The sequence below is a fragment of the Thamnophis elegans genome, chromosome 5 (genome assembly GCF_009769535.1).
Source record: "Thamnophis elegans isolate rThaEle1 chromosome 5, rThaEle1.pri, whole genome shotgun sequence".
Classification (NCBI taxonomy): Eukaryota; Metazoa; Chordata; class Lepidosauria; order Squamata; family Colubridae; genus Thamnophis; species Thamnophis elegans.
In genome coordinates, this window is record NC_045545.1 from 69,401,694 (window position 1) to 69,419,706 (window position 18,013).

The 18,013-nt window shown below is 38.2% G+C and overlaps 1 protein-coding gene across 19 annotated transcripts in view; it reads right to left on the reverse strand.

Moving 5' to 3' along the window:
* EPB41L1 (erythrocyte membrane protein band 4.1 like 1) overlaps positions 1–18,013 on the reverse strand; it is a 199,289-nt gene that overhangs the window by 48,360 nt on the left and 132,916 nt on the right. For all 19 annotated transcript variants that reach the window (XM_032217425.1, XM_032217421.1, XM_032217411.1 and 16 more), the window contains 2 exons: positions 16,618–16,820; positions 7,824–7,988 (listed from right to left, as the gene is read on the reverse strand). In XM_032217425.1, coding sequence (XP_032073316.1) covers positions 7,824–7,988; positions 16,618–16,806 — 354 coding nt within the window. In that variant the 5' untranslated portion in view covers positions 16,807–16,820. The remainder of the gene's footprint in view (positions 1–7,823; positions 7,989–16,617; positions 16,821–18,013) is intronic.

Consider the following 18,013-nt stretch of genomic DNA (forward strand, 5'->3'; position numbering starts at 1 on the left):
CTCCCTCCCCAAGTGTAGTTTGATTGCAGGCGGAGCCACGTTGCCTTTTCAAACCTGTAATCAGTGAAGCTGGGCTGGATTTTTACATAGCTGATCTGGGGAAAGTGTGTGTGCTACAGCATGGATCTTTGCCTGGCTTCCTGCCTCCTCCTGTGGTCTCCTCAGTGGTCACTCATGCTCTCCCTCCCCAAATGTAGTGACTTCCTCCCCAGGCCTCCATCCATTTCTCCCCCACCCCAAACACACACAGCTGGATAAAACTATATAAAAATCCAGCCCAACTTCACTGATTACAAGTTTGAAAAGGCAATGTGGCTCCGCCTGCAATCAAACTACACTTGAGGAGGGGAGCACAAGCAAGCACTGAGGAGACCACAGGAGGAGGCAGGAAGCCAGGCAAAGAGCCATGCTGTAGCACACACACTTTCCCCCAGCCTCTTACTTTTGGAAGGCTCAGATCGCCTCCCCTCTGGCTTCTGTGCCTCTCCTCTCACCCCAGCCTGCCAGCAGGAAATGAATGGGTGGGCTTTATTGCGTTCCAGGCATTTCCCACCCAGACAGCAGGCTGCATTTGCAATTGGGAGGTGTTTGGGGAAGGCAGTGGGAGGAGGGGATGGCAGAGGACCTGCTTTCAAGCCATTGGAAAAGATATCCAATCCAACTTGTGTGTGTGTGTGTGTTTGTTTGAGAGTGAGTGAGAGAGGGAAGAGGTTGGCCACTCCCACCTGGTCACATAACTGCCAAGCGAGAGATAGTCCAATTCAACATGTGTGTGTGTGTGTGTGTGTTTGAGAGAGGGGGGGGAGGGAGAGGGGGAGGGAGGAGGGGAAGGGAGAAGAAAAAGAAAGAAGGAAACTTCTTTCACAAAGGAAAAAAACAAATGCTGTTGCTTTATATCAGAACTGAGCATGCCTGGCTATGGAATTCTGGGAGTTGAAGTCCACAAGTCTTAATAATTTTAAATTGAAAAGGTTCAGGAAAGAACAAATTGGTTATATGGTTATATGTTATATGGTTTTATGTTTTTGAAGTTTTAGGATTTGTGCAATATGAGCATTGTGTTTCTAAAAGGCTTGTGAATGGAGCCAAACTTTAGGTCATTATCCCATTATCTCTATCTGGCAGGCATGTGGAATGAGCCCCAGGCAGGTTTCTTTGTTAGCAGAAAGAAAGAAAGAAAGAAAGAAAAACAGCACAGCAATTTAGGGATAGAAGGCTACTAGGAGGTCATCTAGTCCAACCCCCTGCTGCAGCAGGAAACCTTACATTGTATGGATTATTTTGGTGCCTCTAACAGAGAGAAAATTGCCAGAAAGGAGAAATAGTTTACTAGGACAAGACTGCCATGCAGAGGAAGGCAGAGACAGTCCTTGACTTATGACTACAATTGAGCCCAAAATTTTGGTTGCTAAGCAAGAGCATTGTTAAGTGAGCTTCACCAAATTTTACCCAATCCATGACATCTCCTGGTGAGTGACATCAAGTTGGCCACTCCCACCTGGTCACATGACTGCCAAGCCACTCCCACAAAACAGGCCACACCTACAGAATAGGTTCTAAAAAATTTGAAACCCACCACTAGGCCAGGTACATGCGCGGAAGGCACACTTGTGAGCCATGCACATACGTGAAATGCTGGGTGCATGCACAGAAGGGGCATGTGCGCCTGCGAACTGATGGTAACAAAAGGTGAAACCCATCACTGGTTGTATGTCCTTATTTAGTACAAGACAGGTGATACTATATCATTGGGGAAGATTCTGGATGGTTGATAAGACAGAATCATCCAAATTTATACAGGGATCAGCCAACTTGGGGATTGAACCAATATAATGAGCAAGTTGATCCCCAGAGTATTAACATGACATGATAACAATATTCCAGTATTTGAGGGGCCAATTTATTTTCCAATGCACCAGAGGGTAGGACAAGAAACAATGGTTAGAAACTAATCAAAGCGCGAAGCAACTTGGAATTAAGTAGAAACTTCCTAATAGTGAAGACAATTAACCAGTGGAACAGCTTGCCTTCAGAAATTGTGGGTGCTACATCCCTGGATGTTGTTAAGAAGAGACTAGACACTTATCCAAAGTGGTATAAATTCTCCTGCTTGAGCAGGGAGTGGAAAAAAAGACCGCCAAGATCCCTTCCAGCTCATTCTATTCTAGCAATATCTTTTCATATATGATTGTTATTAGTTTAAACATTCAAAGATAAAAAATAATGCAAACTAAAAAGAAGTAAAAAGTAAAAAAACCTGAAAAGTGCTGAGAAAAAAAGACGAGAGAAAAATTGAAAAGGGATACACAGTATAAAAAATGACTTCTTCCTTCATTAACACAAGTACAAACAATTCCGAACTAAAGGAAAATCTCGTCTTTCCATAGTCCATCTCTTATCAATAAAAAATATAAAGCCTCATAATTAAATCTTAATCAGCAAGTCTGTTAAGAGCTACCAGAAGTAACAATACATTTTTATTCTAATCAAATACATCAGCTACACAATTCTTTACTTTTAACACAGTAACTTATTACTTTCTCTAAAAATAGAACAAAAAGTTTTTTTCTTCCCTTATCTTATAAACAAATCTTTAAAGCTTCATTATTCAGGAAAAATCCTGAGCTATCACAAGCAGGAAATTTATTAAAAACCTTAATCTTTAATCTCTTCAAAATAGTGACTCATAAATTAATTTATTTTCATTTTCTCTTTGTCTCAACTTAGAAACTCTTTCCCAAGTTTTAACATATACTAGAAATAATAATACATATATTTTAACAAAAAATCTCATATCTTATCTACAAATAAATATTTAAAGCCTGATCATTTTGTTTAGGAAAAGCCCATTAAGAACTTTTCTTTCTTTCTTTCTTTCTTTCTTTCTTTCTTTCTTTCTTTCTTTCTTTCTTTCTTTCTTTCTTTCTCTTTCTTTCTTTCTTTCTTTCTCTTTATTTATTTATTTATTTATTTCTCTTTTTTTCTTTCTTTTCTTCCTTCCTTCCTCTCTCTTTTTGTTTCCTTTCTCTTTCTTTTTCTTTCTTTTCTTTCTCTTCTTCCTCTTTCTATGCATACACATGCGTGCACGCACACACACGTGCGCACACACACACACATACACATCAGAGTGGGTTCCTCTCAGTCTGGTCTGCCAGAAAAGGTAGTAAAAATCTGGTGTACTGAATAGGATCGGTAGTAATGGTGGCTTGGCCACGCCCCTGAACCTGTTCTCCCATTAGAAACTTCATTAGAAGCTTTTTTTAAAAAGTTTTTTCCCCCTGCCTGTTCAGGCAAGGGTGAAAAAAGCTTTAAAAAGTAAGAGGGAGGGAGGGAGGGAGGGAGGGAGGAAAGGAAGGGAAGGGAAAAAGAAAGAAAAAGAAAGAAAGAAGGAAGGAAACTCACTTTTCAGCTGGGAGATTCAGCAAAGGAGAAAAACAAATGTTGTCACTTTAAATCAGAACTGAGCATGCCTGGCTGTGGAATTCTGGGAGTTGAAGTCCACAAGTCTTAAAGCTGCAAACTTTGGAGTCCTGCTTTAAATTGAAAAGCTTGGGAAGGTGGTTGGCAAAATGACATTCAGCAGTTATTTGGGGGGGGGGTTCCCACAAAGGTAAGGGAGGGATAAAGAAAGAAAGAAAGAAAGAAAGAAAGAAAGAAAGAAAGAAAGAAAGAAAGAAAGAAAGAAAGAAAGAAAGAAAGAAAGGCAAAATAGCAATTTAGGGTTAGAAGGCTACTCAGAGATCATCTAGTCCAACTGCTACAGCAGGAAGCCTTACATTGTCTGGATTATTTTGGTGCCTCTTACAGAGAGGAAAATTGCCAGAAAGGACAGGTTTACTAGGACAAGACTGCCATGCAGAGGAAGGCAGAGATAGTCCTTGATTTATGACTACAATTGAGCCCAAAATTTTGATTGCTATGCAAGAGCTTTGTTAAGTGAGCTTCACTACATTTTACCCAATCCATCTCCTGGTGAGTGACAAGTTGGCCATGCCCACCCAGTCACATGACCACCAAGACACGTCCACAAAATAGGCCACACCCACAGAATAGGTAGTAAAAAAATTGAAACCCACCACTGACACACGTGTGTGTACTTCTGTATGAATGATCAGCTAAATAAACATTGATTGTTTATTTGTTTATTTTCCACATATCTCACCACAAGAAGATTCTGAGCAGCTAACAGTAACTTTATGTTCCTTCTTTTTAAAATCTTGGTGTTTATTTCCTTAAAATATTGCCCAAAAGCCAATTTTTTTCATTCTCTCTGACTTTTTTCAGGCATTCCTTCTTAAATACAGCACATCGCTTTTCTATGTCCAAATCACTCTTTTTGTTTATTATTTGTATGTCACTTTGGGTTATTAAGAAATCAGTTGGCTTCATTTCTATGTCCTATGTAACATCTTTTTACATATTCTTGTGTTTTGTCATTTTTAAATCCATGTCTAGAATGTATATTGCCTGATTCTCAGTTGTATCTTCTCGCTCCTCTTTTAAATCCACTTTATGGTACCAGGCAATATACATTTCTGAGTTCATAGTTGCCCAATACCCTTGAATTCTTTTAAAGTTAAAATACTTTTCTTCATTCTTTATTGGTAGCTCTCTTCTCCTAATTATAATTTTTAGCTCTTTCTTGCTGCCTCTAGTGTCCAGCCTTCAAAGTCTCTCTTATCATACTTTTCTCTAATCCACATTTTTCAACCAGGGAATTTCTTACACTTAAGATTCAAAACTGCATATATTTTAATAGGTTTTTAAACAGTCCACAAAAAGAATTCTTATAATTAGTTGCAAAATCTTATTCTAATATATGGCCCCTTGTTCCATTTAAAACTTTCCAAAATTAAGATTCAAATCACCCTTTTCCTGTTTATTTCTGAGTAAAAAGTTGTTAAATTCTTAAACTTGTATGAAACTTTTTAAACTATGAATTGAAAGAGAATCGGGTGATGAAACTTGTTCTGGGGGTTCTTAATTTCTAAAAGGCAAGTTAACAGGCCATTTCTAGAAGTGATTAAGAAGGGAAGTGGGCAAACCAAGTATCCATTTGCAAACCACAATTTGACCAAAGCTGACTTTTCTTAGCTCCCAGAGCTATAAAGCCCATCAGAAACTATTGTTTTACCATTCCCTCATGGGTAGCATCTTTATGGAGCACTTGTGGCTCATCCCCTTTATCCTGGGAGGATTTTTGAGGCTCTGATCCATTTGCTGGCTCCTCATTCTGCCACAGTCATTGACTCTACAAAAAGCAAAGCTTCTTCAGTCTCTAATTGTTTTCCCAGAAGTCAAATATTGGCAAGATCTTAAACTTTTTAAAAAATGCCTGTAAAACTCAAATGTACCATGTTTAGGCAACCCAACTCTTTAATAGGCAGATTGTAATGGAGATTTTTAGAAGGCCAGATCCTGAAGATGAAACTCAAATACTTTGGCCACCTAATGAAAAGGAAGGACTCACTGGAGAAGAGCCTAATGCTGGGAAAGACTGAGGGTAAAAGAAGAAGGGAATGACAGAGAATGAGGTGGCTGGAGGGAGTCACTGAAGCAGTAGGCATGATCTTAAATGGATTTCAGAGGATGGTAGAGGACAGGAAGGCCTGGCGGAACATTGTCCATGGGGCTGCGATGGGTCGGATATGACTTTGCAACTAACAACAACAATGGAGATTTTATATCTTCTGCTTTTGTAAAAAAGAAGTAGGCTGTCCTTTGAAGCAAGACAGTGATTCCATACATTACATGATAATTCATTAAAACTAACATCAGTAGAACTAGAAATTAAAAAAACTATTTCTCATTCCTACAAACCTATCAATTGAAAAAGCTTAGTCAACTGCTTGAAGGTTTCTGGTTATGGGCCTCCACACAGTCAATTGCAACAGGGAATAGTTTCACGTGGCAGCTGCCATTATGAGATTAAGCAGTTTCTCCCACCCCCACATAGACACTGGTTTCCACAAGTATAGAAAAACAGGCTAACTTACAGTTCAAGGTATAATATATACATGCTCATTCCCTCTGCCAAGTTTAGTTTTTTCCTATCATTTATTTATTCATTCATTCTTTCTATGGGGAACCTGCAATATTTCTGCTTCACTTTCACATGCCCTGCACTGAATTAAGCAAGAAAAAAGTGCAATTTGCACCAAAGAACACCTAAAAGAATGCCTGGTTAGCACTGTCTTAAATGGAAGAATGTGCACAAATGTAAAAAAATAATTATCCTGATTTTAGAGACACAGAGAAGATGGCAACTTTGGTAGTAGCATGAGGAATGAAATCAGACAGAGTCCCCTACTTAAGCGACTGTGCCCTGTAGAATAGGGTAGCTTGAGCTCATGACTGCCAGTAGTGTTGCACAACTATCTTAACCTTTTTTTCTGGTCTGTTGTCCCAATTCTACCTTGCCTTCACTTTACTTCTTCCTACTTTACATCTTAGTGCGGGAGTATCAAACTCGTATCGTCACGGTGGTGTCACATGATGTATTGTGACTTTCCCCCCCTTCACTAAACCGGGTATAGGCATGGCCAGCCTGTGACATATCTGGCCTGTGGGCTGTGAGTTTAACAGCCCTGTCTTAGTGCGTTATGGTATTCTACATCTCTGAAAGGCATCCTTCCAAGGTGTTTCAATAGCTGCATTTCTGAACAAGATCATTACTGCATTTTTTGGAGTATAAGACACACCGGAGTCTAAGAAGCACCAAGGTTTTGAAGAGGAAAATTAAAAAAAAAAAATTGCATTCTGCAAACCTTCCAAAAACGGCCCATTTTTCATGACTCTTGTATTTCTGGATTTACTGTACTTTATTATTATTATTAGACACAGTTCCACTGTAACTAATTTAACTTTTATATTTGCCCTACAGTGAGTAGTCCCACAGCAAGTTGGCCAAGATGAGTTGACTGCAATGAGCTGGCTATGGTAAGTTCAAGAAACTGCAGTGAGGATTGGAAGAAACTGCAGTGAGGATTGGAAGAAACTCCTAAAAATAGGAATAAAACTGCTTCACACTGTTGTGGACTCTCTGGACAATCAGGAACATGTAAGTTCTCCCTCATATCCTTTCCATGAATTACAGATTGTGAACTATCTATTTTTAAAAGAAGTGAGAAAAGATCAACTTTCCAATATATGGCATTTTATACTCTTTCCTGCAGCAGACAGTAAGTATCAAGAATTTTCAAATATTTGCCCCTTTTTTCTTCACCATCTAAGAAATACATATTGCCCATTCACCATATAGGAAACAACGGTTCTAATATCTATGGAAATATGAACCACTACCTGGTTCATATTCTGAGAGAATTGGATTTATCTATAGATAACGAACGGAGGGTTAGTCATGCCAACAAGCTTTGTAAATTTTTATAAATATTAAAACATCTTCACTTGATAATACTCAATCTTCTTGACTGAATGCTGCAAGTACTGTTTCTCTTCTTTAGGGATTTCTTTAAAAATAAGAGTTATACAAGCACGCACATTTATTGCCTACACTTCATTCTCTCAAACTATACAAATAGCAGACTGCCTACACTTAAAAATGTATTAGTCACTCACATCTGCTTTCTATGTGCATCCATACACTGAGTTAAGCATGCAGATGAAGATGGGTCTTTAGCAAAGTTGAAAGTATTATCTGTTTTAATAGACCAATCTAGGACTATTTAAAAAAATCATCTTGATTTTAGCAGGTATGCTTTCTGCAGAGCTACTCCATTTTTATATACTGTTTAGTGGGGAATCCAAATAAACATATTGGTGGAAATAAAAAAAAGTCAAGTGATACAGCCCCCCATGTTTACCTCCACTTCACATTCATAGTCTGAGGCATCCAAAAGTGTCACTCTGCAGACGGCACTCTTGAACTTTTTTGTGATTTTCTGAGGAGATTTCTGGGCCTTGCTGGGGGTAGTCTTCTCAGATAACCCATCTGCTTCACTGTAGTCCTTTTCATCCATGTCCACAGCCTAAAAAATAAAGACAGAATCAAAGAATGTAAGTGGTATAAGGCAACAAGGTAACTGTCTAGTGTAATTTCCTGTTCAGTGCAAGAATCAGCTACTACATCACCACAGTGTAAGTGCTATGCATTTTTATGTACCCTTCCTTTACAACACTTCTGGTTTTGTTCATTCATTCTATTCACTAAACTAGGTTGACATCTTATTTGAAAAGCTTTCTCACTAACTATCCAACTGCCATTACTTGGAAGATAGACCACACTCTCCTCATAAAACACTGAAGATACACTAGGATCGCAGTCTTTGTGGTTTATGTTTAGGTTTAGGTTTATTGGACTTATATACTGCCCTTCTCCCAAAGGATTCAGGGTGGTGTACAATATAAAAACACATATTACAAAAGTTAAAAGAAAGATTAAATAGAATATCCAAAAAACCCAATAGACATTTACAATGAGATTTAGAAATTAAATTAAAAATAACAATTAAAATTAATAATTTATTTTATTCAGGCCAGGCCGGCTTGCTGGAAAAACCAACTTTTTAGGGTGCGGCAGAAGGACTGGGGGTCAGGAATTTGTCCATATAATGAAATGTATGGTGTGCTTTCTTCTGTTCTCTAAATTTACAGTAGAACTACCAGCAACTGATACCACTTACATTGTTCTGTGGGTGTGGCTTTGTGGGCATGGCAGGGGAAGGATACTGCAAAATTCCCATTCCCTCCCCACCCCACTAACCTCCGTTCTCCTGTTCAGGGCAAGAAGATCAGCTGGGAGGCAGCAGGGGCAGGGCCAGCCTATTTGCTGGTTCTCCGAACTACTCAAAATTTTCACTACCAGTTCTCCAGAGCCTGTTGGAACTGGCTGAATACCATCTCTGTATAACAGCACTGAAAAAAAGGGATCTGTTTTTCACACTTGTGACTGTTGCTGCATCCCCGTAGTCATGTGATCAAAATTTGGGCACCATTTGTAACCTTCCCAGCTGGCTTCCAACAAGCAAAGTTAATGGAGGAAGCCAGATTTGCTTAACAACCACATGATTCAAACAGCAGTGATTCACTTAACTGTGGCAAAAAAAAGGTTGTAAAATGAGGAAAAGCTCATTTAACCATGAGTTACAAATGTGGGGCTCAGTTGTGGTCGTTAAGTCAAGAACTCCCTTTATATTTACTCAGAATGTTTCTATCAAACAGGCTTGGGCTTGATTAGTATTTTGGCTGGAAGACTACCAGGAAATGCCAGGACTGGAAAACTGGAAAACGTTTTCTATATGAATGCGATGGCAGAGGGGGTATATGCACTTATACACAAAACTGCATTAGGCTTGCTTTATGTGTATAGATTATGCCATTCAGCTATGTGTAGCACAGTTGATTCATGCTCCTCCTAATGCATTCAGTGCTGCAATTTTAATTTTGACTAATTTTAGTTCTATGCTGCCAATCAACAAATTTTATACTGAATGACACCATAGGTAAAAATAAAAGAAATAATTGTCTCTCAAGTGAAAATTCAAGAATTCTGAAAAGCAAATCTGTTAAGATTCAGCACCAGGCCATTGCAAAATGCTGACAGCCTGGTGCTATGATGTGATTTATAGAAAAGAGAAAGTTTTGCTTTCAGTCTATTATACACTGCACCAAGCTAGCATCACTGCATGGACTTTCAATATAAAAAACAGTAGATGCATACCATATGATAGTGACCTGTGAAAAGCATTTATATTTCAGGAAATATTTATACTCTGTAGCTAAAAAGGTTCCCACTGATGATACTTTCAACTTCAATCTGTACTCAGCAACCAGATCAGTGCTGGCCCTTTTGCAATTGTAGTTCCTCACACAATAGAGATAGGTCTGATATAGAAAACCCTTGTAATATTTCTTTTTTGACAGAATTGCCTGGAGAGAGATGCTTAGACATTGTTGTTACTTCCGTCTTGCTCTGCTCTCTGCCTTGTACAATACAAACACTATTCTTAACATTCATTTGGCACTTCTTATAAAATAGCTGTTCTGAATCAATGGACATAAGAACCTCTCCAGATACAAGCATACATATTTTTTTTTAAATTCTCTTAGGTTGACCCTACACTTGACATTTTTATTTCCTGAGGGAAACATTTCAGATGGGAAATGGCATAATACTCTGTAGTCACAACAATGGCGAGAGAAATGGCATAAGCCAGGACAATTGGTATCTGTTTGACTAATAGGTGTTACTCATTGTAGGAAATAAGAAACTATTTGAACATTTTCTCCAATGCAAGATGGGATTCTGCAATAACTACAACTAACGTTGTAACAAATGGAAGTTTTTGGGAGGATAAAAATGTGTATCAATCTAGGTCGTCATCTTTAACGCAGTACTGAAGCTGGTTTGGTGAAAAAGAGAAGTGCAATTCACAATTTAATGGGTTTATATGCCGCCCAATCCCGGAGGACTCCGGGCAGCTTACAAATACGAAATGAAGTAAAATAACACACAGGGGGAGAATACAAACAATACAAACAATTTTAAAAACTCAACATACATTCGGTTAACTGGGGGTTGCACCTGATTTGAAAATCAGCAACACCAGGCCTGTCGGAACAGCCAGGTCTTAATGGCTTTTTGGAAGGCCACAAGGGTGGGAAGAGTCCGGATCTCTGCTGGTAGCTCGTTCCACAGAGTGAAATGTAATTATGTATTACGCTCAGCCTCTGGTATGTCACAGCAATGGCCCTCAACTTTTTGGGTACCAAAGACTGGTTCCATAGAGAGAGGTTTTTCCACGGACCGGAGAGGGTATGGTTTTGTGTACTGTCTGCATCCCGATGATGGGGCTTCACTTGTTTGTGTGGCCCAGTTTCTGGCATGCCGCAGACCTGTGCCAGTTCCCGGGCAGGGAGTTGGGGACCGCTGTGTTACAGAGTTATATGGAGAAAGTTTTTTGGGATGGGACATATGAAAGTAACAACTTGTCTGGTTCTATTTTTATGTTGTGAGAACTCTTTAATTTCTGAGTTCAAGGATAGTGCACTATTTGATTAGCCTTCCCTCAGAGTCCTTGCAGCTTGGTCAGAGGGATTCTTCTTTTAATATTTTATTCTGAACATTATATGAAGATACTCCTGATTGATATCCTGATCATCCTTTTTCTTTACTATACTGTATCATATAGAAGCTCAGGATTCTTGGATGCTTTCTTTTTCTTATCTTATTGCATGGCTCTACTTTGTAAATCACCATTCCCTTGTATTGAGTCATGGACAATGATATGCTTTAGTGGACTTATTCCTACTTTGGCCATTAAAAATAAATTGTGGCAGAATACTGTCTTGTCTGGTATATACCGAGATGTATATTTTCTCACATTTTGGAATAAATACCCTTACGATGGCATCCTACAATTATCTTACCTTGTACCCCCATTATTTACCTCCTGCTTTATTAAAAAGAATAAAGACTATACTGAAAACAAGCTAAAAACATGTTTGTTGTTACCGGAGCAATTATTTGTCCCTCATATCCCAGGGATGGGATATTTATGGCTCTTCAGATGGAGTTGGATTCCAACTGTCACCAGGCTCAGTTAATAATGCTTAGAGGGTCAACAAAGGTTTTGACGTAATTAATTTTGATATTCATTACTTTGTGGGACCACTTTTTTAATGCAAATGTTGACACTGACTGATAGCTACCCAGAATCTTCAGAAACAGATGGTATACAAATCAAGCAAGCAAGCAAGTACAGACCTAAGATTAGAATACATTGATTATATCACTTGCAGCAGATCAGTAAGGTTTACTAAACCAACTTTTTAACCACAGTAACAACATATGATTTTCATGGCAATGGGCTTTATTATCTTCAAAACTGCCTATGTGCAATTGTTTCTACCCACTTTATACATGTGGGCTGAGTGGATACACTCCAGGTTCCCTCAAGTAACTTCTCTCTCTCTCTCTCTCTCTGTTTCTCTCTCTCTCTCTCTCTCTCTCTCTCTCTCTCTGTTTCTCTCTGTGTGTGTGTGTAGTCTAGGCTACCACATTTTCTGTTTTGAAAACGCATAACATTTTTATATGTTTGTGTTTTGTAAGTCACTCAGAATGTATTGGAGTAGGCAGTCATAATAAATGTAATAAATAATACTGATTAAATTTTAAAAAGAGGATTTCAGAAACAAATTTTTGCACAAAACAACTGGATACTCCTTTCACTTCTGGTAATGAAAATAAAAATTCCCAGGCTCACAATATTCATAGAAACTAATCTAATGTAGAGGAACCAATTACTGTTTATAGATACACCATTTTAAGAGAAAATTCAACTCACTTAAGAAAGTGAGCTCTTTGTAATTATGTTAATAATCATAGGACTAACAAAATTGGACAATATATTAATGTGTATCAGTGCAGTCAGGTTCAACCAAACATCAACCAGATGGTTTAGCTATTTACTAAATGTCTGGCTATCACTTTGATAAATAGAGTAGTAAAGACAGCGAAGAGGATAGAAAGATTGGTCTTGAATAGCATATCATTGATAGATCTAAGCAGAGATACTGTAGATGTGCCATCTTGAAATAATAGCTCCCAGTTTTCTTTAAACTAGTGTTTAAAGAAAACTGAACAAAACAAGGACATTACTGGGACATTCAAGAACTTCATGGCTCTCAATTCTCTGCTTTGATTTAGAAAGGTTTTCCAAGTTTCAATAGAATGTATTTCTTTCAATGGAATCAGATTTAGAACTAAGATGACATAAACAAAAATATTCTTAGTCCAACATGGCTCTGATCAGACTTTAGCAACCAAACAAACCAACTGTTACAATTTTATCAAAGCAAGCAGTTTTGAGAAAGGCCAGAATCAGTCCATATCAATCCTATACATATTATACCTCGCTGACCTCTAACACAACATCTGTGTAAAAAACCAACCTCCCACAAGAGAAGCTATGCAAGGACTTTATTTATACCAGCCCAAACACCTTGCAGAAACCTGGAACAGTAGAAGAAGGAAATAGAACATATATACAACATATTCCAACAAAATAGATATCCATGAAGCTTTATCAAATGTTCCCGACCATTCAATCCAATGCAGCACAACCACCACAAACCCCTAAAAATAATTATACTGCTATACATCAAGAATATCTCAAAAATCACCAACAGACTGCTACAACCATATGGAATTAACATAGCACACAAGCCAACTAAAGCCCTTCAAAATATCCTGAGCAAACCAAAAGATCCAACAACCCCAAAGGAAATGACAGGGCTCATCTATAACATGTAATGTAAGGACTGCAACAACCGTAGGATAAACAGGCAGAAGACTGATAGAATCTATCCACTAACACCAACTAGCAGCCAGAAGACATGATGAAAATTCTTTAATTTCATAACATATAGACAGATTTCATCATAATTTCAGTTGGGAAAGTGTGACCATCCAAGACTAAGTCAAGTCCAAAAATTCTAGAAGCCTGTCACTTTGACATATCAGCCATCAACAGACACATAGACATTTAACAATATCTACAAACTACTCAAAAGAAACTATTACCCAGCCCAAAAACAAACAAAAAAACCCCAAGCACCTCTCCACCAGCAATCAGCACCCAGATTAGCATAGATTAATTCCAAGGTTGACATTAGACCAACAATAAAGTAAAACATATCCCAGTCAAGAAACTACTGAAGGAGCCAACAACAAACAGCCCAATCAAGGAATCTCTAAGACCACCTTCATCAACACTGACAGGCAAGCCACTAGAATATAAACTGACAGCAAACAGCACTTTTTACTAGCACTGATGGTGTTACCTAGTTTGGGTAATGAAACGTCTGCATGAAAACAAGCAAGCTGAGAGCACACCAAGGACACCTAATGACACACCTTTTGAGATCCTACTTTTTTTTTACATTGGGAATGAGAGAGATAATTAAGATACACTCTGCACACACACTAAAAGAATTAATAACAATTAGTACTCAGACTTATATACCACTTCACAGTGCTTTGCAGCCCCCAGTAAGCGGTTTACAGAAACAGCATATTGCCCCCAACAATCTGGCTCCTCATTTTACCAACCTCAGAAGAATGGAAGATTGAGTCAACCTTGAGCCAGTCAGAATTGAACTGCTGGCAGTCAGCAAAATTAGCCTGCAATACTACGTTCCAGCCACTGCACCACCATGGCTGTTATCATTATCATTATAATTAACATGATCACAAGCTGAACTCTTGACACTAAAAACTGCTCCTGGGATAAATGTTGACAATTTCCCGTTCCTTTCCGCACTGATACTACTCTGGGCGCAGCCCACTCTTAATTCTGATCAGAAGACATCGTTATAGGCTCCTGACTTCTCATTAGCATACACATACATATGTAAAATAATGTGCTAGTTGTTTGCTTAACAATTTAGAGCTTAGGATGCAGTTCTCAGCCTTCCAGGAGATACACTGCTTGTGTGATATGTAAAACACAATAAGGTAATAAAAGATAGAAAACTGGCATTGAATTAAGTCTGCATGGGGGAATGGGGTGTGGGAATGCAAAGGTAGCATTTACTAGATCAGGGGTGGGCAACAAGGTTAACATTGTGACCTGTGGACTTTCACTTCCAGAATTCCTGAGCCAGCAGTTGGATTACATGCCATCTTTTTGCTATCATGCTCAAAGGTGGAACAGACACCTGCAGATACATTATTCCCAGGTGGACAATATAGACTATGTTTATGTAAGCTTAAATCCTAGCAGTTAGACAAAATGATTACTTTACTTTCACATCATTTTACAATACAATACAATACAATACAATACAATACAATACAATACAATACAATACAATACAATACAATACAATAGCAGAGTTGGAAGAGACCTTGGATGTCTTTTAGTCCAACCCCCTGCCTAGGCAAGAAAACCTATACCGTTTCAAACAAATGACTATCCAACATCTTCTTAAAGACTTCCAGTGTTGGGGCATTCACAATGTCTGGAGGCAAGCTGTTCCACTGATTAATTGTTCTAACTGTCAGGAAATTTCTCCTCAGTTCTAAGTTGCTTCTTTCCTTGATTAGTTTCCACCCATTGCTTCTTGTTTTACCCTCAGGTGCCTTGGAGAATAGTTTGATTCCCTCTTCTTTGTGGCAACCCTTGAGATATTGGAACACTGCTATCATGTCTCCCCTAGTCCTTCTTTCTATTAAACTAGACATACCCAGTTCCTGCAACTGTTCTTCATATGTTTTAGTCTCCAGTCCCCTAATCATCTTTGTTGCTCTTCTCTGAACTCTTTCTAGAGTCTCCACATCTTTTCTACATCATGGCGACCAAAACTGAATGCAGTATTTCAAGTGTGGCCTTACCAAGGCATTATAAAGTGATATTAACACTTCACGTGATCTTTATTCTATCCCCGTGTTGGCTTTTTTGGCAGCTGCTGCACACTGCTGGCTCATATTTAAATGGTTGTCCACTAGGACACCAAGATCCCTCTCACAGTTACTACTATTCAGCAAGGTACCACTATACTGTATCTGTGCATTTTGTTTTTGTTGCCTAAATGTAGAACCTTACTCTTTTCACCATTGAATTTCATTTTATTAGATAGTACCCAATGTTCAAGTTGTCGAGATCCTTCTGTATCTTAAGCCTATCTTCTGGAGTGTTGGCTATTCCTGCCAGCTTGGTGTCATCTGCAAATTTGATGAGTTTCCCATTTATTCCCTCATCCAAATCATTGATGATTTTAAAACTCCCTGCGTGTTATTGTTTTATTAGTTTTTCTGTTATTGTACATTTCAAACTGTATTTTAGTTTTTATGCTATTGTATGCTTTGAATGTTCTACTTGGGGGGGGGGGGAATTACAAATTACAAAAAAAAAGTAAAGCAAGAAATGCCACAATTTACGCTACGTATAAATTGTACAGGATGTCGTGAAAATCTTCTCCTATAGAGATAAAAATGTAGTGTTTGGCCATTAATATATAAGGAAAACTAGATTTCTTTGTAACATTGATTCAATGGTATTTAACAGAAACATTGCCATATTATTTACCTGTTTATGACACCATAAACAGAACTAGGTATATTCTACTAGCCTACAGTATTTGTTCATTTATAAATCATATTTATATGCCTGCCAATCTCACAGAATGTGACTCTGGGCAGCATACAATGAAATAGTAAAACAGCAATATTAAAATAGAGCATTATTAAAACTATTGAAGTTATTGTTTAAAAGGCTAAGTGACAGCATTAGATATTATGAACAGTAAATACACCTCAAGCAACCCTCCAGTCTGTGGATGCAGCCACGTTGAAGTGATTAGCTTTCTCCTGAGTTTAACCAGCTTTCAGTGTTCAGTTGTAGTTTCTAATAAACAACAGTTGCAAGAGAGCACAGAAAGTCAATGCAGACCTATTTCTGTGTGCAATGATTAAATGCACTGAATACGTTTTGTTATAGAAAGTGAAAGCTGTAGTTACTGCTAAACTTCAGCAAATAAATGAAAACCCATTCAGTTTTATTTTTAATGAGGTCATTTATAAAATGGCTGAGTTTCAGCCTTGAAAATATCTTCTAAGCCTTTGTGAGAGTACCTTCGGCAACAGAGTAAACTCACCCGCTCCCCATGTTTAGCATCACTGAGGGCTCCTGGTTTCTCATTATCGTCAGCTTCCTGATTGTATACTGTGTTGTTGGAGCTACCATTCACTGTGTTTGGCCCAGTTGCTGCTGCCTCCAGCTGCTGCTGGGGACTTCCTTCTTGAGCATTCTTCACCTCCAAATCTGGGCCCGTCTCTGTCATCATTGTTATTGATTATTCTGCATTTGCAAAGGGAAGATGAAATACATGAGAATGGGATTAAATGTGTAATCATACCTATTAAAATAAGTTTTTTTCCCCTCAACCTCTAGGGCATACACCTGTGCCTCATGGTGCCATCTTGCACAAAAAAGTATATAGAGAGTATTCTCAATAGAAATTACATAGTTAATCAATCCAACACCTGGATACTTCAATCTCAAGCACCCACTCTGCTGATATGCCACTCAGGGGTGGGAATTGTTGCAGTGAAACATTCCTTCTGGCTGCAGACTGATACCCACATTTATTATTGCTAAATCTCTGCTTTGATTGAAACTTAAAGGCAAGACTACCTAAAGAGCATTCTTTTACATAAGAGAAAAATTAGAACGCTACAGAATTCTGTGTATCCATCTTGTAAAATATTACACCTTGATCAGATAAATTACTTGGCTCTAGGATGCTCTTATTGTTGAAAAACAAGAATTTTAGGTGAGGGAACTTTGAGAAAACCACTCTCTGCACAATCTACTTCACAAGGCTATTCTAAGAATAATTACCCAAAAAAAAGTATTAGCCCCAATTCTAGTTCAATAAACAGTCAAAATTGTGGTAGAGGTAAAGCTAAGTTGTAGTCCTGTTCTACATTAAGAGGTGTTGAGCAACATGTACTCTAGTGCCCCTGGCCTATTTTCAAAAACCCTCTGGTCTGGTAGTTTTCATTTCAGAACTCCCCATGCACTCCATCTCATACATACCTGTACAAATCTTAGGTTTTTGGAAACTTAGCATTCTCTTACACTTAAATCTGACATGCTGAAATCTTGCTACCACAAATATTTATCAATTCCAATAGTCTCTTAATGTGAAAAAGCATACTTCCCAAAGTAGGTTCCCTCTAGAAATGTTTCACTACAACTCCCATAATCTTCAGTCTGCATTAGACAGGTTCAGATAGAACAGGAAAAATGTAAACAAAAATATTGTTGTGTTCTACAAAGCCAGGTCTTTCTGCCTGTGCTTTATCATATGGAGGCCATGTATCAAACCAGCACCACACCTACAGCTTTGTTGCATGCAACACTAATCTCTCCATCCACAAAATAAAATATATTCCACATGGGTATTAGAATGCAAAAACAAACACTGATTACTGAGATCTGACTGCTAATCTGTCCCTTCTGTACATTTTTGTTTGGCTTAACAAGAT